Source organism: Protomyctophum parallelum (assembly GCF_964188405.1).
Source record: "Protomyctophum parallelum genome assembly, chromosome: 10".
Taxonomy (NCBI): Eukaryota; Metazoa; Chordata; class Actinopteri; order Myctophiformes; family Myctophidae; genus Protomyctophum; species Protomyctophum parallelum.
The window spans coordinates 37366151-37391570 of record NC_139704.1 but is presented as its reverse complement, the minus strand read 5'-3'; the positions used below and the strand labels follow the sequence as shown (position 1 = coordinate 37391570).

The following is a 25420-nucleotide window of genomic DNA, read 5'->3' as shown; positions in this document are numbered from 1 at the left end:
AAGTTTTCAAATAATTGTAGTGGAGTGAAAGTAGTCTATACAAATTTGGCTCTGAGATGTAGTGGAGTAGAAGTAAAAGTATTGGAAATTGGAAATACTCAAGTAAAGTACAAATTACTTGAGTAAATGTACTGTACTTTCCATCACTGCAATTGACACTAAGAAATGTACTGTGCACAATTGAAATAACATATAGACGGCACGTCATGCACTAACTCTCAGCTTTAGGAGCCCTATACAGTGAAATATGGCAATTATTACCACGCTGAAAAATATTCATCTCAATGGGTTGAATAAATACCTGCCATCTGGTTGAACAGTTGAGGTGGAAACATAGGGTGGAACATTGCTTTGAGACTTTGACAGGCGTGAGGGAGTGGGACTCTTAGATAAAAATAAAATATAATATTATGGAATGTATATAATTGTATTTATTTATTTATTATTTCATTCATATTAATATTATCCGATAGTATAATCAGTTAGTTTTTGATGTTTTTTCTTCTATTCCGACAGTTCTCACACACTATATTCCAATGGTCATCATCACATCAGACATTCAAGACAGGGATAGATGAGAAAGGCATTTCTATCCTTTGGGTAGACAGCGGCCTCTACTGGTTAGTAAATAACAAGCAAAGACCAGACACGCGGAGACGCGAGTCTGACAGTGACGTCATCCGATGAGCGACAGAGTCAGCAGTGCAGAGATTTGAGAGAACGGGGATTATTATTATCAATTTCAACAAAATGGTCAAATCGGGGAAATTAAAATCCGGGACGTCGTCCAAACTGAAACGATGGAGGAAAGGTCACAGCAGCGACTCCAACCCGAAGACCAGTCACTTCCGAGAGGCCGCAAAAAGTCGCTATTTCAGCCGACCGATTTCTGGTAAGAGCCTTCAGCCTTCCTCCTCCCTGATCACACGTGGGTCTCTCTGCTACCATTAGCACTTAGCTTAGCCATTATGGTATCTTTAAATGCTCAAAGTTTCAAAGGTTTAAATTCATATGAAGTTGTGAGGTTGTGTATGGTTTTGAAGTTGCACTTAACGCACGAGTTGACCTGTATAACGTTATGTATGAGCTGATGTTTCTGTGTGTCAGAGTGAGTATATAAGTGAGTATTTATAGTTGTCATCTAGTTTTATCTTAGCTGACTGTAAACTAAAGGTACATGAATATTGGCATCATTCATTCGTCATAGACATTCACATTGTCTGCCTCAGCAGACAATTTGATTAATGTTGACATTTTGCTCTGGTCCATAGCCCTAATGCCTTAATGCAACGGCAGCAATGGCATTAGGGCTATGGACCAGAGCTAGTTGACATTTATCATTGACTCCAGTGTGTGAGGATTTCACTGTCACTGTCTGTCAGTGATGATTTGGGGTTCCATGTCATCTGCTGGTGTTGTATGAAGTCCAGAGTCAACACAGCCATCTATCAGGTGCACTTTGTGCTTCAGTGTGTTGACATGACGGAGATGCTGATTTTCCTTTCCAGCTGGATCTGCCCACAGAGTCAAAACTACTAGTAATTGGTGTACTGACCATGGTTTTAACTGACCAGCAGCCAACTGGCCTGACCTGAACCCCACAGAGAATCTAGGTTGAATTGTCAAGCGGAAGGTGTGAGACCTTGAGGTTGTAAGACTCAACAATACAAATGAGCTTACGGCTCATTTGTATTGACTTCCTTGATAGCATCAAAGCAAACCTGGACTTCCATAACGAATACCAAACAAGTCGCCCATTTATCAACTTGGCATACAGCCGACGGAAGTTCTGCAGAACCTAACCTAAAAAGTAAATTATGCTTAAACGGTTAAACCTAACCTTATTCCTAAACTTAACTTCAGTAAAGCTATGTTCAGTAAAACGGGAAGCACCCTATGATCCAGCCACTCCAACTGTCTAATTGGGGAATTTCACCTGGGGACCTACATTAGACATGGAAATAATTTGTCAACACTTTATGATAGGAATGGAAGAATAGATCATTTGAGATGTGAATATAATTATTGCAGAGATGGCTGCACACCGTTGCTTCTTATGCAAAGGTGTTGCATAAGAAGTTCCCTCTGACAGCTGGGTACGCACAGTCCTTACAGCCTGTCTAATTGTCTGGACACCTACTGTACAGCAACACAGCTCTGGACAGACAGTTCATTCCTAAATAGGATTAGGGATCAGTTGCAACTGGTATAATTGCTTGCAAGACAATGACTATCCATTACATCAGGGACATCATTCATATAGCATCACTGCATTTTGTGTATTCCTTCAACCTGACATTCCCATTTAACTAGGCTATGTAATGTGTTCAAAAGTAGCCCAGACCAAGTATTGACTGCATACTGTACATTAATATACTTTTCAGATGCTCGACATTTCTGGGATTGTTTTTTTTAATTTGTTTTTTCATGAGCTGTATGCCATCATGCGTTTTGAGTTAAAGCAAAAGGTATTAAATATTAAACTTTATGCACAATGAATCGAGAATAAATCACTTTTTGATTTATATTACGGAAGAAAATGTATGTTTGCACGAAGTGTTTGATAAGGAGCTGTATATTTCGGGTGCCTAGTTCCCAGTTCTCACTAGCCTATCTTCTGTCTCTGTCCATAGGAAAGAGTGACCTGACAGTGGACGCTATTAAACTACACAATGATCTGCAGACACCAGGACCCCTGGAGCGGCGTGGCCGCGGAGAAGCCTGTATGGACGAGGACCCAGAGGAGCAGCCACTCTCGCAGAGGACCTCTGGCACTTTCCTCAGTGGTCTGTCAGACTGTACCAACGTCACCTTCAGAAAGGTGCAGCGCTACTGGGAGTCCAACTCGGCCGCTCACAAAGAGGTGGGTTCGTCATCTTCATTATGGAGCCAGCTGAGTTCAATTAACCTCTTAAACTTTGTATACTGTGTTAATTGTGTCTGTAACAGAAGTCGTTTTTTGTTAGGTCTTGTTAGGATAATTGTTATGTCTGGAAATCGGGTTAAATATTCTGGAACCGTTTTGGAAATTCTGTTGTGTGAACAAGCTTGTGGATCTGCTAATTATGTTTGTGTGTGACGCTGTAGTGTTATCAAGTATAGGGCATTCATTTACGTTTTTGCAGAATGATGAGTTCACATGACAGGGTCTGATAACAGCATGGCTTACATGTAGATCTTCATGATGTGACATGAATGACATCTATGATGTTATTGACGTATGACCCTACTTGTGTACATTGGGTATTGGTCCAAGACTGAATTCACGCCACCGCCATTGAGTCTGAAATACACGAGTTGGCAAAGACAGTAGACACATCTGATAGAATATTAACACATTGAATTTGAAACCGGGAAAGCATCTGCGTCATTTTAGAATTTTAATGTTGGGTATTCAAAAATAGCAGATGTACAATCTCAGCTGCAAGCTTGTACATCTGCTATTTTCTTTTTTTTTTACATTTTTGAAAAGTCTTGAAAGTGTGAGAAGTACTGATTTAGAAGGCATGTGTGTATAATCAGCCTCAGATCTTAGCGCTGCTCCTTGATGTGTTCCACAGATCTGTGCGGTGTTGGCAGCCGTTACTGAAGTGATCCGTGCTCAGGGAGGGAAAGAGACAGAGACCGAGTACTTTGCTGCTCTGGTGGGTACTTTACTGACGTTATATTGTTGTGTTCAGTTCGACATTGTCAAATGTGACGTGTCCAGTTCAAACCAATTCTGTGCGTTGTGTTGGTGCTCGTTTCCAGATGACCACCCTCGAGGCTGTAGATGGAGACTCCGGGGAGTCGCAGGCTGCTGTGGCGTACCTGCTTAACCTCGCCATGAAACGGTTAGTGTGGTGTATCTCGTGGTTTTTACATTTTAACATTCCAAGAACCTGTTAACCCACACACCCTCATTTGATTTGAAGACCATTATATTCCATTTCTACAGTCTCAGAGTTGCAGAACGGTTCATTCCGTTTATTTCCTAAAGTATCTGTTACTTAGCTGGGGACCCACTCAAAGACTCGTGGCGCGAAGCAATGCGTTTTGAGCTTGTCGATCTTCTACTACTTGCTTTGCAACTTTCGAATTTGAATCGATATTGGATATAAGAGGTTTCCACCTGACAGAGACGATATATACACTGTATATTTATTGTTGCTTGTGTATGAATTATGTCTCCCAGGGTCCCAACTCCAGTTCTCATCTCTAAGTTCTCAGACACGGCTAAAGCTCTGATGGACGTCATGTCGAAGCAGGCCAGTTCTGACTCTGCTCCTGCCCTCCGATGGGTGAGTGGATGTTCTCTCTGTTGCCTCAAAGCCAAATATGTATATTATTATTATTATCTGGTGAAGACTCTATTCTGTGCATGCCATTTTCATATGCGTGATAGATGAACATTTGGAGAAAATAGCCAATATTGCCAAATGGGCAATAAAATGTGGCAAAGTTGAATTGTATATCAAAGATTTGGTATACAGGTAAAAAGAAAAAAAAAACGAAGGGAACAATATAGACCCCTACGGGACGCCGGCCAATGAAACATGTAGGGTTTAGGTGTTTATGTTCTGTGCAACACAAAACGTGTGTTTTATTAACGTATGTGTCTTATCCAGATTCTGGCCTGCCTGGCCACTCTGCTGAGGAAGCAGGATGCATCGGTGTGGACGTACCCCTCCACTCTGCAGGCTTTCCATGGTCTGCTCAGTTTCGCAGTGCACAGCAAGCCCAAGGTCCGTCTCCTGTTTCTCTTTCCAAAGTCTACTCTAGTGCCTATCTAAAGCGGAATTCCAATAACAAAAATCACGGCCACTTGCTCACTCCAGCATGGCGGTGTTACCGTGAAATTGGTGACCTGCTGAAATAGGTGACAATCTATTTCAGCATTATCATTATATGATAGCTAGACATCATATAATATAATAATCACTGCGGTTCGTTTATTAGCAGAGTCTAACCTAGCGGTATTTAGGCCATGTATTTAAAGACCTCCATGTAAGTTATGTGAAGTCCACAAGATGGTCACATATTTCGTCAGGTCAACAATTTCGCCGTAACATTGCCATGCTGGAGAGCGCGAGTGTGAGTGAGTGGCCGAGATTTTTGGGCATTGGAATTTTGCTTCTATCCACTGCCCGCTCAAATCTGTTCCTTGCGTCTGTAGTCTCGCACAGCCAGAAGATCAGAGATCGCCGCCTGCCGTTAAATCTGAGGACATCTAAATTCAATGTATAGACTGGAACAGATCATATGACATTCCTATTATGACGGACCACCTTGAAGTCTTTGCATTGGTTGTACAATGCAGTGATATTTGAGTGTATCTCCGATACGCAAGACGGTGTAACTGTGTCTTTTCAAGATCATAACAAAATGCGATGGTGAAACAGTGGTGCATCCTTTTTTATTGTGTGTTTCATTTCATCCTGTGTAGGTGCGTAAATCCGCCCATGTGGGTGTGTGTGCAGTCCTCAGGGGTAGTGACTTCCTGTTCAGAGAGAACGCCCCCTCCCATCACCCAGCTGCTATGGCCACCGCCAAGTTCTGCATCAAAGAAATGGAGCAGGCCGGGGGTGAGAGGACGTGTGCTCTCTAGAGGCATTTTGTTTTTACAACTGGCCTTGCCCCCCTTTTTGGAGGTGTTTGATCATTTGTGTGGTGTGTTTGTGTTCAGGCAGTAAAGAGGACACCACCATACTACACGTGCTGGGCCTTCTGAAGGAGCTCATGGTTTCCTTTCCTCTGGGGGCGGTCAAGTCCTGCTGCGAGACTCTGCTCCGAGTGATGACACTCAGCCATGTGGTGAGTACACAGAGTAGGGCAAAGAAATGCTGAACGTTTTGCCATCGGTTACCGACACCTGTCGTGTTTTACGTGAAGAAATATATTTTCGGACCTCCGGACGCGCATCAAATTATTTCTCTACCCCTTGCGTGAATTGTTTGTGTTCATTTGTACACAGGACATGTAGATATAATCCTCTCATACTCTCCCTGTGTTGGTTGCAGCTGGTGACGGCTAGCGCCATGCAGGCTTTCCACCGACTCTTCAGTGGGAAACCAGGTGCCATTTCTCTGTCACCTGAACTCAACGCACAGATCATCACGGTGAGAGAATGCACCATGATCAGTTTATTGATTTGTACAAACGTACAGAAAATAAAACACTGAAGCAAAGCAGGTGAAGGCACAAAACCGACCTGTCTTGTATGAATCGTATGAAAATGTACATGTCATGGGAATGTCCACAGGCCCTGTACGACTACCTGCCCAGTGAGAACGACCTGCAGCCCATACTGGCCTGGCTGGCTGTCATGGAGAAAGCCCATGTCCACTTGGCGAGGTAATCACTTCCACACAGCAAATGTCACCAAATAACAGTAGCATTTTTCCCTCTGGCAATTTTGTTGATCACCGTTTCCCGTCTCTCCCTGCAGTCTTCAGAGTTCTCTAAGTTTGGGTCACCTCCCTCGTTTGTTCTCCGCTGCCACGAACTGCTTCCTGTCCACTCACACACAGGTGGCTTCTGCAGCTGCCAACACACTCAAGGTAAAGGAACGGTCCTCAGATGTCTGTTACTGTTACTAAACCTCGTGTCACGTGTCGTTCTTTCCCACCTCCGGAGGAAAGCCTGGTCTATGTTTCTAAGTCGCCATGTGATTCGGTCTAGACCGGATGGTAAAAATACAAACAAAACACTCTTATTCCCATTTGTGGTTTACGGCTTTTTCAGCATCGCTTTGCTTTTTGTCTCACCAGTCGCTACGAGTTAGAATAAAATATGGATATACCAAACAAACTAATCGTTTTAAGACGTACTCGAAGAAACATATCAGATTAATACACCACCAACGCTTTTCTTGGGTAGGCCCTAAAATGACGATGCCATTGATCGCAGGGAATTTGAGGTACTTCTGATTCCGATTTGTAGTTTCCTGCCTGATGACTACAAATCAGTGACTACAACATGATGTAAGTTACCATCCGCTCCAGACCGGATCATAAACCAGAAAAGGAATGCTTCCCAGGCTAGTTTATTACAGAACAACCTGAGCCGACTACCATAGTAGTAAATGGTAGTATCTAGTAAACGAACATACAGTATATCTGCATACAGTAGTATCACTAATTTACGAAAGAAAAAAAAACACAATATAAATCCAGTCAATCGTTATTATTATCATTCATCCATGTATGTTTTGTGTTCAGGCTCTGTTGAATGAGTGCGTGGCTCCTCGAATGGCAGAGATAGGCCCCGTCAGTGCCACGGCCTCCACCGGAAACCCAGCATACGTCTGCAAGATGTTCCGGTGAGCTCCAGAGCTGATATTATTCATAATTTCATAAGTTACACATGGATGACTGTTGTTGTAATGGTGCATGTGTGTGTGTGTGTGTGTGTGTGTGTTCCAGTATCGTGGAGGAGGGTCTGTCTTATCGTTTCCATGCTTCCTGGCCCGTCGTGCTGCAGGTGCTGGGTTGCTTCTATCGAGCTGCAGGAAAGCAAGCGCACCCTGTCATGACCAAGGTAACACACAGACATTTATACAGCACCCTGTCATGACCAAGGTAACACACAGACATTTATACAGCACCCTGTCATGACCAAGGTAACACACAGACATTTATACAGCACCCTGTCATGACCAAGGTAACACACAGAGACATTTATACAGCACCCTGTCATGACCAAGGTAACACACAGAGACATTTATACAGCACCCTGTCATGACCAAGGCAACACACAGACATTTATACAGCACCCTGTCATGACCAAGGTAACACACAGACATTTATACAGCACCCTGTCATGACCAAGGTAACACACAGACATTTATACAGCACCCTGTCATGACCAAGGTAACACACAGACATTTATACAGCACCCTGTCATGACCAAGGTAACACACAGACATTTATACAGCACCCTGTCATGACCAAGGTAACACACAGACATTTATACAGCACCCTGTCATGACCAAGGTAACACACAGACATTTATACAGCACCGGGTTCTGATAGCACCAAAGACAAGCAATGGGCAGAATAGCACCCTGGGCAAGACCTACGCTGAAAAGACTATCAGCGGAAGTTCTATTTTAGCGGAAGTATTGCCCAAGGACATGACGTTGATGCTTTGCAAATCAGTTTACATTCGAATGAAACAAGTGTTGTGATTGGTCGGGAAAATATCGTATCCGGGGGAAATACATCTGACGGATATTCCGGAGGATATGTCCGCCGATAGCTTCTCTGCCTTAGGTTGTGACCTGGCTTTTTTCCCCGCAGATAAGTAAGCCTGGGACCGAGGCTAACAGAATAGTGAGTTGAGGATATAGACCGGTGATACTCAAAACATGGGGTTTGTGTGGGGCCTCAGAGATAAGGTTGACAGTCACTGTTATAGAGTAGACTATTGATGTCATTGTGTTCCTTTCAGTCTTTACAGTCCCTGGCAGACCTGCGGGCCACTCCTCACTTCCCCTTCAGCGGTGAGCTCGATTTAGCCGTAGGAGGTGCGGTGGAGGCCATGGGGCCTGAAATACTTCTGGCAGCCGTACCCCTCAACATCACCGGATGCGAGTAAGTAAAGAACTACACACACACGCACACAGTTTGTGTAGGATTTGTTTTGGAGTTATGTTATCAATGAGTGTTCTGACTTTTGTGCCCTTGTTCTTCAGGGATGATCTGGAGTTTCCACGCAGCTGGCTGGTCCCGGTCCTACGAGACCATGTGAAGAAGACCCACCTGGCCTTCTTCATCTCCTATTTCCTCCCTCTGGCCGCCGCACTGAAGCAGAAAGGTAAATGCGCAGGTCTTATCCGCTGACCAGGGCGGGTTCTCTTGTATATAATACGTGAGCCTGACTTGTCGAATTGGTTTGTACGATATGGGCCCTTATTTTGGCTTAATTGATTCAGCCGACGTGTCCTGATTTTTCGAATTCAGACGGGCAGCAACTGACACGCCTAGTAATTCATTTTCAATGAGAGGCATGCGTTTATTTTGGACGCGTGGAGAAGTTGAGGGGCGATTACGCGAGTGTATTTTCATGGCCGCGGTCCCGTTAAATTGTCGCACATGCTTGTTTCGTGCACACTCCCGCGGGTGACTAGCTAGACTAGTGAGCTTTTTTTATGCTACGCGTTCCGTGCGGCTCATGAGCAGACCCGTCTTTGATGCGTGATTATGAATCCCACCAACGTTCTAGGGTAGACACGCCTCACCGTGTGTCTGATTGGCTCCCGGGAAGGCATAGTTTTACTGAGTTTAGGCCGTTCGGGTTAGGTTTAGGGGGGTGCATACTTAGTTTAGACTAGTCATTGGTTAGACATGGGTTAAGGTTAGGTTTAGGTGTACTGCCCTGTGGGAGGTTAGGTTTAGGGTGAAGGTTTGATATAGGTTGTAGTTGTAGGACTAATGACTGGTCGCAAAAACGAGAACTGTCAATCACAACGACTACTGGCCAATCACAGCAGGGCTTTCCTAGAACTGCGGTGGGATACATAATAACGCGTCTTTGATGCAGACGACAACATCTGCGTCATCCGCTCCCTGTCTGAATGAACCTTTAGTATAATGAACAAAAAAGCTTTTATTTTTTGATGCCTGTGCTGCCAGTATGCTAGAAATTGCAGTTTAAAAGTTCATAATTATGTGCATTTTTGCATGTTCATTGCAGTTTAATTTAAATGTCCTCTTCATGAATTGAAGTTTAATATACTCACCTAAAACTGTGACATCGGTCAGATTCTAGTTTTCTTTCTTTTGATCTGTGCTGTAGCTGAAGCATTGGAACAAGCGGGGCAGAAGCTGGAGGCCAAAGTCTACCACACCTTACAGCTGCAGGTGAGCTCAGGTCTTCAGAAAACTGTTCTGATTTTAGAAGACATTTGTAGAACCAGGTCCTCGGGTCTTAACCCATTTTGGGCAGGAACCTCTTTTGGTGTTAGCATTACGTTATGCTTTAGCTATTTAAAAATAGCAGATCTACAAGCTCATAGCGCGCCACCGAGTGGCGCGCTACGAGCTTGTAGGTCTGCTATTTTTGAAAAATCGAAGAACGACTGACACAGAAACATAGCTTTTTCAGAAAACTGTCAGGATGTAGAAGACATTTTTAGAATCTGATCTCAGGTCAGAATGGGTTAAGCAGCTATATCACGTGGTTGGAGGTGTCATGGCTCTCCGTCTGTCCCTCTGTCAGTTCTGGACCATGCTGCCTGGGTTCTGCAACGGGGCGGTGGACGTGCTGGAGTCCTACAAAGGCGTGGCCCGGACCCTGGGCGTGACCATCAACGAACGGCCCGACCTGAGGCTCACCATCTGCCAGGCCCTACGCACCATCATCAACAAGAGCTGCAACACACGTAGGCATGCATGTACATACATATACACACCTACTGTATGCATTCACATTCATTCACAACTCACAAACACTTTGTTACCAGTGTGTGGAACATACAAAAAAACTCACTTTGCTCAGGTGCTATTGTTCACATGACATGTTCACTTTTGCACATACGCCCCAGAGCCGAAGGAGGCGTCTACCTTTATATGTCTCTATTGTCATCACCATGTGCTTCCTGTCTGTAGAGGAAGAGAAGGCTGAGGTGGCGCGCTTCTCCAAGAACTTCCTGCCCATCCTGTTCAACGTGTACAGCCAGCCGCCTGCCGAAGGAGAAAACGCTGACCCCTGTAGGATGGCTGTCCTAGACACTGTTAGAGTCTACCTGACCATCACCGACACACAGGTCAGCTATGGACACACACGCGCACACACACACACACACACACACACACACACACACACACACACACACACACGCACACACACACACATTTGTATTACTATACTTGTGGAAAATTGTCCTCACAATGTCTATTTCTCTAATACAAGAATACATACACTCACACACTACACCAGGGGTCGGCAACCCAAGATGTTGAATGAGCCATTTTCAACCAAAAAAAAAATTCAAAATCTATCTGGAGCCGCAAAAAAATGTAAGCCTTAAAATGCTTATATAATGAAGACAAAAGGGCTGCAAGTGGATATTAGCCTATCTATCAAAATAAAAAGTGCGCTATGGTTTAACTTTCATTACGGGCCCGTTCGGAAATAGCGCACTGAGCGCACTGTGCAATGCAAACTAATATAGGTGAGTGCGCTCCCGGTGCGCATTTTCCGAACGCAGTCAACGCACCCTCCATTATTATGCCATGTTTTTTGCATTGTGTTCTTACCCGTTTAATGTGATTTCTGTGTGTGGACATCGCTGGAGAGCTTCTCAACATTGGGCACGTAAAATGTCACTTTAATCTTCACACACAACTGCAGGCTCTCATCGGTGAGGCGTGTGCGGTATTTGGATTTAATGTAGTTCATGTTTGAGAATATCTGCTCACAACGTTGATCCAAAGATGGATAATACTCCAAATGCGAGTTTCTTCATGTTCACATAATTGTCTGGAAGAGCATTCCATGTTTTCCACACAAGTGTGTCGTGTTTTGGGAGGTTTACAATATCGGTATTTGCCTGTATGCTTAATCTGCAGTGACAAGCTATCAAACAATAAAAAAGTAACGTTGAAAGACATTTCCAGGGAAAGCATGCTAAGTTTGCATGAATGAGAGAAAGAGGGCTGTTTCAGTCGCAGAACTGCTGAAGAAAGCAGAAGGGAGCAAAGTCAGCAAACTAACTTTTAAGAAGTGGATCGCAGCTTTAAACTCCACCACTGCTGGCTGCTGCTATAGTTTCGTTGCAACACGGGAGATAATACGTCTATATGACTCCTTCAACGTCTATATGACTCCTTCATATACTGTAGTCACCGTCTGTGAACGGCTTGCCACGTTTTATTTATTGTTTGATAAGTTTGTCACTGCAGATTTAGCCATGGTGCGTCATGGCAACTGCAGCCTGTTTTACGCAATCGCTACATTTAATTGTAAACGTGTACATAAACATTCAGATTCCAAATATAAAGTACTCACCACGTGTGCCACTGGTGTTAGAATGTTGCTGGTACAGCGATTAGCATTGCTGCATCCCGCGTTGTTTAATAAAAAGCATTTTTATCCGAGCTGTTATTTTGCCATTGGCTTTCAACTACGCGCCCCCAACCGGTGTGCAACTGTGGATTTCCCAACCCCGTTTGAGAAAAGATGCTTTTTATTAAACAACGCGGGATGCAGCAATGCTAATCACTGTACCAGCAAATTTCTAACCCCCGTGGCACATGTGGCGAGGACCTTATATTTGAAATCGGAATGTTTATATACACGTTTGGATTTGGACTGCGATTGCGTAAAACAGGCTGCTGTTGCGTCATGGGCTACTGCAGATTAAGCATACAGGCAATTCATCTGCATTGGCTGTGAAGGCATAAGCGTCTGTCCACGAATTGTTAAATCCTCTGTTTTCGTCGGCTATCTTTCTTTTTCTCCCTGTAGAAGCCATAGCGTAGCAGGCACCAGCCTCACACACCCACCGGTTTGTTTATAATAGTGTCTGGCGCGCAGCATGCGAGTGTGTCGCATGCTATGACGCGAATTTTAGTTGACATTATTGAAACTTAATATTTATTCTACACATTTTTACAAAATTGGGAAACTTAAGAATGTTTCTGTCACGTTTGGCCTCCTACAGAAACCATAAATGAAAAATAAAAATGTGAAAAAATAAACATTATACATTTTCATAGATTTCTTTGTAATGCTACAGGGAGCCACTAGGGGAGTGCTCTAGAGCCGCAAGCGGCTCTAGAGCCGGTTGCCGACCCCTGCACTACACTATCTTTTAATAGGGCTGTGAACAGTGCTCACATTAATACATGATTCCTTTTCCCCCTCAGATGACCTGTACCTTCCTGCAGAAAGCTACAGAGAGACTGGTCTCTGCAGGAACCACCGAGTTCACACGGTAGGACAACAGCCCAAATGCCTTATTTCTTATTTATGAACATAGCAGATTTGCAAGCTCACGACACACCGCAACGTGCCACATAGTGGTCGTGTAGATCTGCTGTTTTCTGACACCCCCACCGTACGACCCCCAGTATATTTATCAATGGTTTGGTCATGCTCTTTTATTTTTATTTTTTAATCTGCATTCTCATTTCCCTGCGTGGCTTCTCCTCTCAGCCTGTCAGTCATGGACCTGATCATCGCCATGGCTCCCTGTGTAGACGAGGCCAGCATGTCTACTACCTATGAGCTGGTGAAGCCCTATCTGGAGGTAAGAACCAGCACAAATATCTGTAACCATGGATTCCAAGCTACAGTTCCCCAACATGTTTAGTTACGCAGGCATCGGGGCTCTACACTGTGTCCTAAAACCAGGAAACGGGTCTGCAGTGGCTTCCCCTGTCAAATTAACCCATTCTGACCTGAGATCAGATTCTAAAAATGTCTTCTACATCCTGACAGTTTTCTGAAAAAGCTATGTTTCTATGTCGGTCGTTCTTCGATTTAAAAAATAGCAGACCTACAAGCTCGTAGTGCGCCACTCGGTGGCGCGCTATGAGCTTGTAGATCTGCTATTTTGAGTGCATGCGCCAATGTCTTGCTATACAATGAATAATACAAAGCACAGGAAAACCAATACAGAGGGCTTGCATGACACCAGAAACTGCAGACTCCAGTCAATCATAATATCATCAACAATAACATGAGATCAGAGATCCTCAGAAATGCCACGCCATCATTAGACATGTGTTTTTACTATAGGGTTTTAGATTTATGCAGGATGTGGTCTGTGGTTAAGCCTAAGAGTTTTGTTGTAAAACATAAATTGCAAATTGTTATACTGCTAATAAAACTATACATACACGAAACAAGAAGCCCAAAACACCCGGAATGCACTGGAGTCGATGAGAGCTCAGTGACCAGCTCATGAACAAACACTATTTCTGAATGACTGAGACCTTTTGTAAAGTAATCGCTTCTGGAAAACAACAGAAGACAACACATTATTGTCTGCTGTGTTGCTTTTCGATGAGTACACTGGGTAATTTTTATAGAGGTATGGTATCTAAAGAGCACAAAGTACCTTTCTGAACGTACCAAGTATCGCAAGACTTCCCACCGTTTCCTGTCTGGCAGCCAAATCTCGCGATACCTCCGAGCCAGAAACGATACCTGCTGCTGTTTAGATCCTCCGATAAAATGATATACTGTGCACTCTGTGCACATCGAAAAGCAAGTGATTAGAAAACAACCTGTGATATGTCTTCGTTTATATTCCTGAACCGATTATATGACAAAGATCTCAATTGTTCCAAAATTTCAGCCATAGGCTCACACTCCCCCCGATGCGCACGGAACGTTACAGACTCTCTTTTATGCCAACTGCCATCAGACTTTTCAATGCAAAGGCATAAGAACTGCCCCCCCCCCCCCCCAAATGGCATATGGTCCTGGTCTTGTGTGATTATGTCATTTGTGTCTGTTCTGTGTTTTTCTGTCTGTCCAGTAGTTTCTATGCACTTTATGCTGTTGTAACACTTAAATTTCCCCTCAGGGATTAATAAAGTATATCTCATCTCATCTCATCTCAAAATAATGTTTGTTATGAGCTGGTCCAGCCGGCTGCATTCACTGCCATGTATTCATTGAACTTCCGGTGTGAGTTTGGCTCCCATGAAAGTGTCATGGCGCAGCCCAGTCATGTGACCATTTCCTTTCCTTCTCTAAGCTTCCTTGCCCGGAAGTGAGGAAGAGTTATTCTGTGTGCAAACTGTGCATATAGCTCATGGACCGCAAAACCCCCAAATTCCATTGCTAACCTTGACCTTTTGCATTTAAATCGCATCCAGACGAAGGATCCGCGCATGCAGAAGAAGGCGTACCGCGTGCTGGAGGAGATGTGTGGAGGGGAGAGGGAGGAGTGCCGCTCGTTTGTCGTCACCAACCTGGAGTCACTCAAACAGATCCTCATGGCTAACCTGAAGAGCGCCTCGTCGCCAGCAAAGAGGGTAAGACCACCGACCACCGTGCATACACATTCCGACGGAGCATTAGTTGGAATGTTAGTTGGAGCATTAGTCCGACATGCGTCCGCATGTCGAACATGCGCTGCTCCCGTGCTATGGTTAGGTTAGGGTTTGAGGTTGGTTGTCGTTTGTCGGAACCAATGACTAGTCTGAGCTACGTACTGCACCCTACACTTCAGCAGTGGTTCCCAAACACTGGGTCGGCACCCATTTGTGGGTCGAGGACACATTTCTTTCCCAGTAATTTCATGAAGAAATTAAATAAAAATCTATGCAATTCCATAAATTAGAAAACAAATGTTTAACCCATTTAGGCCTGACCTCGAAATTAAAAAAAATCTTCTAAATACTTTTATTTTCACGAATTTTCAAAAATAGCAAAATTATAACATAATGTTTAAGGTGTTCCTGCCCAAAATGGGTTAAGATGTCGTGAAAATTGCCGATCTACAAGCTCACAATGACGCCTTCTGACCCTGTAGATCTGCTATTTTCACTATGTTGGGTTCTGGAGGAATGCATAATTTCTCTTTTGGGTCATGGGTTAAAAGGTTTGGGAAGCACTGCTCTAAACATTATGATGCTTTTCCATTCCATAGTTTGGCCTAACTCGACTCCAGAAGCTTCAGTTTAGGACCCTGTTATTGTAGCTAGTTGTCATAGTGACGTCTACTCCCCCTGCGTAAGAGACTGCTAACGTTTTAGTCAAGAAATGGGCCACAGTTGCTCAATATTGATTTATTTAACTTTTACAGTGACTCATTTAACAGTTGGAAAGTATTCTGGTCTGGAGCTTCCATGCAGTGGTCCGTCGTGACCATGGTGTAAATCTGCAGTTTTCAACCCTTTGGTATCGCCCCAAAATGACCAGGCCTAAAACCTGAAAAGACAAGTCGAGTTTAGCTGGTTCTAGTGTGCTCGCTCGCGAGCACATGATCGTTGTAGCAAGATAATCTGATTCATTTTGGCAGTAATGCAGATAATGTTTTATAATTGTTGTCTTTCTATTGCTGTCTTCTGACTTCAGCCCAGACTGAAGTGTCTGATCCACATAGTGAAACATCTCAATGAACAACACAAGGATTTCATCACGCAGCTGCTGCCAGAGGTACGAACTGTACACATCCTTACAGACACACACATGCTAGTCGTGTTCATGTAGTAAGTAGCCAAGTACATTTACTTAAATACTGTACTTCAGTACAATTTTGAGGTATTTATTTTGTAGTTTCCGATTGTACTCCACTACACCTCGTATCAAAATCTTTAATCCACTACAATTATTTGAAAATGTTTCGTTACTAGTTACTTTGTAGATTTTGATTATTATTTCAACACATGCATTAACCTCTTCAGCCCTACGGTATATACATTTTGGCCAATCTACAGGCTCACAATCTTTACTTTTAACAGAGTATTTCTACATTGCAGTATTGATACTTTTACTTAAATAAAACATTTGAGTACTTTTTCCACCACTGGCCACTTTTAACCTGGTGTTAGCTTGTAGATTGTCCGTTTTCATGCGATATGGTTACAACCAAGTATACAATAGGGCTTGTGTGGTTATAGTAACTGACGCATGTCTTCTTTGACTGGTTAACTGACGCGTGTCTTGAAGTCTTCTGACTGGTTAACTGACACGTGTCTTGAAGTCTCCCGAGTGGTTAACTGATTTTCTCCTCCAGGTGATTATCTGTACCAAGGAGGTGTCGGTTGGAGCTCGTAAGAACGCCTACTCCTTGCTGGTGGAAATAGGAAAAGCATTTGTCCGCATCTGTGGCAATACCAAAGGTAACGATTCCAATGTTCCATCATCTATGTTATGCGAGTGAAACTTGATGCTGCTGTCTGATATCTAGTCTCACATCACATCACACATTTGATACAGACTTATAGCATGTTATATAGACAGCACTATAATTGCATTGTATGTAGTCATAGCACGTCATAGTACATATGTATAGCATAGTATAGTATAGTTTATATGTATAGTTTAATTATATAGATATTCCACTGTTACTTTCTTAGCTTACGCATGTTTCATGATAAATGCTTTTTATGTGATGTATTCCCATGCTTTTTTGTTCTTGCTTAATGTAAGTCGCTCTGGATTAAGAGCGTCTGCTAAATACCTAAATTGTAAATTGTACATCATGTTTAAAAACGGGAAGTGGTGAAAGAGTAAGGTCACAGAGGCGATTATTCATTTCAGCATCATGTTTTAGTTGTTAGTGCATAAGGGTATAATTTATAAAAGAATGCTAACATGTGGGTCTTGTTCTCAGATGCTGTAGATCAGTATCTGGTGTTGCTGTATGCAGGGCTGACAGGCTCTGTCACCATGATCTCCTGCACCATCCTAGCATTGACCCGACTGGTGTACGAGTATAAAGGTAAGACCACTGCTGTTTCCATTTTACCATGGATGGATGGACTGTTTGATTGATTGCACTTGATTATTTCCCCAAGGGTGGGGATTTTAATTACAGCAGAATAAGATGATTAACCATTTGCTAATTTGGTTGATGGCATGTCATTGTAGGCAAACATTTTGTCAATTGTCTCAAAAATAGCAGACCTAAAAGTTACAAAATAATGTGTGTTTTTGCCGCTTCACATCATCTTACGAGGAAGTAAAAATGAATTGGATAAAATGAATGAGATAAAATCAAATGGGGCTTAAGTGGTTAAAAAGTAGAGGTAGTCCACGGTGGGCAATAAAGGAGTATTATCGGTGGGGCGCTTCAGTCCATCAATGAAGGGGTGTGTAGTCTCATGCTGCGTTCACACGGGCAGATACAAAGATAGTCTACCATTCATTTTCAATGGAAGCCCAGCGACGTGAAGCTACAAATAAAATCCGTCGTTTGTAGCTGCTACAAAAAGATAGAAAGTGGCTTCAACTTCAGATACAAAGCGACAAATGAATGTGTGAATGCTGTGAATCTTTGTAGCTTTCTATCTGCCCGTGTGAACACGGTTGCGGTGGTTGCATGTGTCCAGTAGGAGTCAGTCCTGTGTGTGTGTGTGTGTGTGTGTGTGTGTGTGTGTGTGTGTGTTCCACCCAGACACCATTGAGGCGAGCTCCATGGAACAGCTGCTGCAGAACGTGTGTCTGCTGATGACCTCTCGCACCAGGGAGGTGGTCAAGGCCGCCCTGGGCTTCCTCAAGGTCATCCTCTTCATCATGGACACCAAGACCCTGGCCTCGCACGTCACTGTCCTGGTACGTACGTCTGTCTGTAGCTCGACCTATTGACCCCTACAGTTGCACACTGAGCAGTCAGCTAATTGGGGTCACACACACACATAGGCCAGGAAGGAGGGGTCATTACAAGTTTACAACCCTCGTGCTTAAGTCAACAACTGTGCATTAATTGAATTTAAGTATAGTTGCACCGCTAAGTTCGCACAGGTGCAATTATTTTTGTCTATCTACGCCAAATCTCTTCGGCGTAAATGGCCGATCTACAAGCTCTCAAAGCTGTGAGCTTGTAGATCGGCTATTTTAGCCGGTTATTTTCCTGTGGCTGTCAGTGACTGTTCCCAGTGGCTAATTGTTGGTCTCTCTCTCTCTCTCTCTCTCTCTCAGATGGAGGGCATTGGAAACATCAAGGAGGACATCAGGAGACACTTCAGGGTCAAACTTAAGACCGTCTTCACCAAGTTGATCAGAAAGTTTGGGTGAGTGGAGCTGTCCTCGACTAAACACATTTCTTTGTGTGTTCGCTGCATATAGTCATGTAGAGAGCAGCCTTTTCGAGTTGGTGAGGTTGAGAGAACTGAACGTTTATTATTCATGACAATTAGTCGAGTATAATTTCGTGATTGGTGACAGCCCTGTGTGAATGCGTGTTAAGGCTCATACATACTCCAGTTTTTGGTGATAGGTTATCACAGTTTTAGGTGATAGCTTATCACCTAAAACGGTGATAAGAGTTGAGGTCATCATACACTCGCGGTGATGTCCTTAAGGATTGACCCCGCCTCCCTGTGGTTTACCCTACTTCTAGACCAATCAGTGAACGGGGTGATAGCTCCAGAGTGAAAAGACTTGTCTGATAGTAAAAACAGAGAGATGGGTCTGTGTCCGCGGTGATAGCTGTTCATCACCGCGACTGACGTAATGGTGTAGTTTTCCAACCCTTTAAAAACTACACTGCGGTGATAAGCTATCACCAAAAACTGGAGTATGTATGAGCCTTTACACTGTGTGTGTGTGTGTGTGTGTGTGTGTGATGCAGATTTGAGCTGGTGAAGAGCATGCTGCCTGCAGAGCACCACAAGGTGCTGGTGAACATCCGGAAGGACGAGGCTCGCACCAAGAGACGCAGGCAGGTGGACGAGCAGCAGGACGACGAGGACAGCGACCAGGACAACGACATGCCTAACGCCAAGACCCAGAGGTTAGGACACTGTGCCTTGGCCTGAAGCCGTGGTCCTTGAGGGGGTTCCGGGGGGTCCCCAGCTAAATGAGGAATAGTTACCGATCTATAAGGTTACAATGCTTTGCTATGGGAAGCGTTGTAGATGCTTGTAAATTGGTTATGTATTTAAAGGACCTATAACTCTTCTAATTCTACTTATTCAATTTCTTTTGTGTTTTTGGGGCTCCCATAAGTGTTTTCTATCCCCACAAATAACCAATTTTGAACAATCAGGCTTTCATATCATATCACGTGCTTTAATGGAAATTGCTCGCAGGAACAGCTCAACTGATTTTGTCCTCATCGTGATGTCATCAATGTCACCCTACTTTGTAGTTTGTATAATTCCTCCTCCTCTTCAGTCTTCAGTTCCAAATTTGCATTTCCATATTGTTTACAATGTCCACCATTGTTGATTTTCCAAGCTGACATGGATTGGAAATAAGCCTGGTTTTATCTAGCATCAATATTATAATGACTCAAATATTAAATAATCTGCATATCAGCACCCACACCACCTCAGGACATTGTGGTACTGCAGCTAAAACTGCTTTCAAAGTCCAGAAAGAAATGACAAGGACTGGTTATCAGTGGTGATTGAGGCTCAAACCATTAGAAATAAGTTTGAGGGACATAGACAATATGATATTAAATATTAAAAGCAGTTTTAAAATGCATATTATTTGCACTTTAAATGATGGCAAATGTTAACAAATTTTCTCATATAGTTGTCCCTGGCACAATATATTTTCTGATGGGGGCAGTCAAATGCACATCAATGCAAATCAGTTTGCCACGTGTCGTGCATATGGTCAATTCCCTTTGTCCCCCTCATGGTCAGCATCGAGGACATTCTGGCGGACTCGGACAGTGACATGTCGGACGATGAAGGGAAGGTGAAAAAGGGCAAGAAAAAAGTAACCAAGCAGCCCAAGGGCCAGGCCTGGCTGAAAGAAGGAGAGGCCGACGAACCACTCAACTTCCTGGACCCCAAGTCGTCCCACAGAGTTCTGGGTAAGGACATCTCTCAAGGTTTATTGACGTAATTTCAACTCAAACGTACTTTATTTTCCCTTTCACTACCTATACACCCAGGAGAGTGTAAAAATGAATCCTCGTGGGTACATTTATAGGTCATGTTTTGCCTTCTCTCTACATGGTTCAAATCATAGTTCAAATGCCAGTCATACATTATATGGAAGATAGAAAGAAAAAAGGCGACTTCTTTGTATTCAAACAAAGTCCAAAATCAAATGTATGTGTTGTTGTGGTCAAATAAAATATGGCATGTGCTTGAGCCATCCAATTTCAACCAATAAGGACATCCACCCATGAGCCATCAATCAATGTTCAACTTTTAATTATTTTTGTGCCATGTACGTTTATAAACGTAGATGCTCCGTAGAGTGGGAGCAGACGGGCGGCATATCGGCAGTGTGAGCATGCTAACACTAGGTAGCGCTAAAGGAGTTAATAGTAATTACGACAACTTTTCAACAAATTCCGCTCAACATTATGCCCCGCCTCTCTAGCCCGTTTCGCTCTGAGATGTGTCATGATGCTGAAGTTAGACGATGTTTTATCTGGACTCTAAATGAACACTGAGGTTTTTAGTGTTGTTTGAGTGTTGTTTGATATGCCGAGGTTGAGCATTGCACTACAATGAACAGAGGTCATGTGATTGTTAACGTGATTATGGTGTTCTCAGCCACCAACCCAGTAGGGAAGAAGATTGCCAAAGTCCAGCATGGCTTCAAGATGTCGTCAGATGGAAAGCTGATCATCACAGAAGACGACGACGATGACAAGAATAAAGGTGAGGAATCTGAGGATGACGGTAGGCTGCAGCCGTCTGTCTCGTACATCTCTGCTCTGTCTGTGAAACAGTTTTGGGGACCATAAGTAGAAAAGCCAATAACGAAGAAAGTAAAGAAAACAGTCTTGATTCCTGAATCCTGACCTAGAATCATGGCTGTTCACAAAATGCCCCAGGGATGCAAAGCATCCGGATGTCGCACACCCAAAATAGCCAGTCTACAAGCTCACAACATACGTTTTTTTAAGATTAAAGAATGTTTTGAGTCTGTCAAACCAGCATTGGAATGCATGTTCAGAAGTATCTTCTACTGAGAATCTGGGATATTTCATAAAAGCCCAGTTTAAATCTATAAATGCCCCACGTCTCTCTGTAGGTATGCGTGTATGTATGGCTGTAATCCACGTAACTCAAGAACCGTTCGCCCCACCGACTTCAAATTCGACACACGCGTTCCACACCCCCGCAGGGAGTGCAGAGCCCGGTGTCGAGGCGGTCAGACCCACGGTTGTCCAGAACCGCCACAAAAGGCCTCTGCCCGGGCTCTGGAGCTGGCACAACAATCCAAATTTGGGCGTGCCTGACACAGAACTCCATATATAGGAATAAAGGGACACAGAGAGACAGATCCATATATGGGCATAAAAGGGACACAGACAGATGGCTTGAACGGGTACTCTGACACACGTACAACGGGTATTGTATAGCCGGGTGGGGCATGGATCTCCAACTTCGTTACCGACTCTGAGCTCTATAGCCGGGCACCATTCTAGTAATTATAATTAGGGATGTCCCGATCATGTTTTTTTTTTATTCTGATCATTTTAAAATGACGTGATCGGCCCCGATTTCCGATCACGTGATCGGATCGGGACAACCAATTTTATACACATCAATTTAGGCAATCGTTTTAATTACACAAATCACAGATCGGGACTTGGCCTAACAAATATTTCAGTCGTTGTGTTTTTGCTTTAACCCATTTAGGAGGCTGATTTTAAAACGGTTTCCGTGCCGGGAATGGATTACTCCAGGTTATTGTCGCTGCCATACACGACAGACCCGCCTTTTGTTTTATGTGTTTAATCCGCCGTAATGTAATAAATAAAAAGAAACTCCGTCTTCGTCGCAGAGATAGAGACTAGATGCATTCGTTTTGATGACGAAACCGGAAATCGTCACATGCTGTGGGCTGCTAGGGCTTCTGGGAAATTGAGGCCAATGCAAACGAATGGGGTTCAACGCCTCATGGAGGAGGCTCCTGTGCTGCGTCTTCCGGGTGTACCAAGATGGCGGGTGGTGCGGTCGTTCATAACAAACAGAGGAAGCTTTTTTCGCTCGATTTTTACGGATTAAAAGCCCAAATAATTCAGCGTATGCTCTAAAGGTAATACAACAATCTCTGCAGTGAAGGGGGGTTGATTAAAATGCGGGTTACGCGTGTAAAACAGTCAAACTGTTAACCCATTTAGACCTGACATCGAAAAAGAAAAAAAAGTCTTCTGAAAGAATTTGTGCAGCATTTTCACGATAAAAAAAAATAATCAGACCTACAAGCTCATAGCGCGCCACGACGTGACAAATGAATGAGTGAACGTAGTCTTAATGTAGTGCAGCTGTGTGACATTGACTGTACCCTCCACAGATGACAAAGAAGAATTGAATGACATCCTGGGCGAGGCTGGGATCAAGAGTGTGAGTACTTTGATCGTATTGACTTGCAGCTCATATTAGACTTTTTAATGGTGCTTATAAATAATATAATATAAATATTACTCCGCCTTTATTCACACCTTTTCTTTTTTTTAATCCTCTCAGAAAAAAATCCAGAAGAGGAAGTACAAAGATGGCGACTTTGATGACGACATGGATGTTGAACCTCGGCCTAAATATTCGGGTATGATGAATACTTAAAGAAACCTACAAAATGTTACTCTGCAAAGTGATGGTGTGTTAGTTGTCCTCATGGTGTCCTGTCTTTACTCAGCGGGAGGCTCGGGCATCCACAGACCCCTGGGAGGCCGAGACTCTGGAGCAGATTACAAGTCTAAGGTGACACACACACACACACAAAAGGGCTGGGCAATATGGACAAAATCAAATATCATACTTCTTATAGACCAGAATATGGTACTGTGGTGATAAACCCATTATTTCTTTCAAACATTTCAAAAATAGCTCAAATGGCAGATCTAGAAGCTCACTTGAGCTTGTAGATTGTCTATTTGCTCTATTGTTCTTTTGGCAAGTTGACACAGCAGTGTAGTTATGTTGTATTAACCCATTTAGGTCTGACCTAAAAATAAAATCTTCTAAATCCTCCAGTTTTCTGAAATAAATATTTTCACGATTTTTCAAAAATAGCTAAATTATAACAGAATGGGATAAATGACACGTTGCAGTTTTAAGTGTGTTCTTTCCCTGGGTGTCTTTCAGAAGGGGAAGGGAGATGTAAAGAAGAGCGGCCGGGTCGACCCGTACGCATACATCCCTCTGAAGAAGGAGACGCTCAACCGCAGGTATGGTCACGTTGCTGTCCTCCATCATTTCAACTTTGTATGGCTTTTCAAAAATGTATGCAATACTCATATAAAGAGTGTCGCACAAGTGTTGCTTGTAGATCGGCTATAGAGCATTGGTTCTCAAAGTGGTTTCCGGGGACACCCCCAGGGGTCCTTTCCTTGAGATGGTTCCAATTGGGGATCTGTAACTGTACAAATGGAACCAAACAGGCCCGTAACCTAATGCATGTCAAACTCGGGGTCCTTGAAATTAAAATGGTTGAGAATGACTGTGCAAGAGCCGTACAAACTTCTCTTATGGGGGGTCCCTGGCATATAAGTGTCCATTTGGGAGTCCTCGACATGAAAAGGTTTGAGAACCACTGCTATAGAGAGCTCATTCTTTCCTGTGTGCGCGTGTGTAGGAAACGAGCCAAGCTGCAGGGGCAGTTCAAGGGCATGGTGAGGGGCGCCCAGAAGGGGGCGCGCTCCGGCTCCGGGAAGAAAGTGCAGAGGAACAAGAGGAGATCCTGAGGAGCACAAGATGTCTCGTGGATGTCTCTGGATTCATTGTGTGTGATGGCGTGATCAAACTGCTCATGAACATTCTGAAATGTAAACATACAAGTACGCCCTGGGGTGTGTGTGAGAGAGTGAGTGTGTGAGAGAGACATTACGTGTCTTGTCTACAGGTGAAAATGGACAAAGTAACATCTTGACTGCGTGGAATGAAGTTAGCAAATATTTGCCAGTGACCCTGTTGAATGTCACCAAAACAAAATCAAAGATATTGACAGATGACCGCGCGACCGTAAATTGAACACGCTTGTCGAATCAGTGTCGGTCAATGTATACACTCTGTGGATGGTACTTAACCGTCTGTTTAACGTCCATATGTATTTATGTATCTTGGTCAAAGTGTATAGACTATTATGATACCGTGTGCGCTCATGTTATTGCTCTGTTTGACCACTAGATGACACTATAGACTGCTTCATAGGTCTCTTGAGTGGATTCAAGACAATTTTCCTGCATGATGGTGCAGTATTTGTTATGGAAATACAGGCAATAAACAATAGTTCAGGTGTTCTTGTCTCGACGTGATCTTCTGAAAGTGTAATACGAATGGGGATGATGAAAACCTTTGTTTAATTTTGTAGTTTGTTTCCTGGTTCAGCTTAAAAACTACACAAAAAATAAACCGCTACATAAGACTGATCTTATATATTACACTGTAATGTAAGGAATGCCACTATTAATCAAATGAATAGTGGCACATCTAAATCTAACATACTCGTATATATATTTATTTTGATTAGCTGCACTGCTTACTAACTTTTAATTCAAACAGAAAAAACAACAAAAATCAGCCTAGGTTCCATTCCCTTGTATGCCCTGTATACTTTATTGTACAATGCATAGTGAAAATACAAGCTCACAGCACAACAACCTTTAACGCGAGTTGTGAGCTTGTAGATCGGATATGTTCACTTTCTATTTCTGTTTGTATGCCCTTGCTGTTGGGCAGAACCTTCTATCTCAATATTTTAACGAATGGCCTACTTGATCATGCTACTACAGCGTCTCACGAAAGTAGGCCATCAAAGAATGGCAGATCCACCAGATCGAAATGTCCCGTTATGGGTTGCTACACATGCGCACATGACCACCTTACCGGACGTC

The 25420-nt window shown here is 43.4% G+C and overlaps 1 protein-coding gene across 1 annotated transcript; it reads left to right on the top strand.

Moving 5' to 3' along the window:
- The first annotated feature begins 691 nt into the window (after window positions 1-691).
- rrp12 (ribosomal RNA processing 12 homolog) lies at window positions 692-24824 on the top strand. The gene is made up of 34 exons (XM_083774793.1): window positions 692-892; window positions 2634-2863; window positions 3561-3644; window positions 3751-3833; window positions 4175-4280; window positions 4608-4724; window positions 5426-5564; window positions 5666-5793; window positions 6000-6098; window positions 6242-6333; window positions 6428-6539; window positions 7200-7300; window positions 7404-7518; window positions 8431-8573; window positions 8675-8796; window positions 9778-9842; window positions 10201-10363; window positions 10590-10747; window positions 12852-12919; window positions 13141-13234; window positions 14814-14972; window positions 16018-16098; window positions 16679-16784; window positions 17279-17386; window positions 18062-18219; window positions 18586-18677; window positions 19238-19399; window positions 20262-20434; window positions 21129-21236; window positions 22882-22931; window positions 23055-23133; window positions 23224-23288; window positions 23673-23755; window positions 24163-24824. The coding sequence occupies exons 1-34, from the start codon at window positions 751-753 to the stop codon at window positions 24269-24271; spliced, it is 3894 nt and encodes a 1297-aa protein (XP_083630919.1). The 5' UTR covers window positions 692-750; the 3' UTR covers window positions 24272-24824.
- Window positions 24825-25420: the final 596 nt, after the last annotated feature.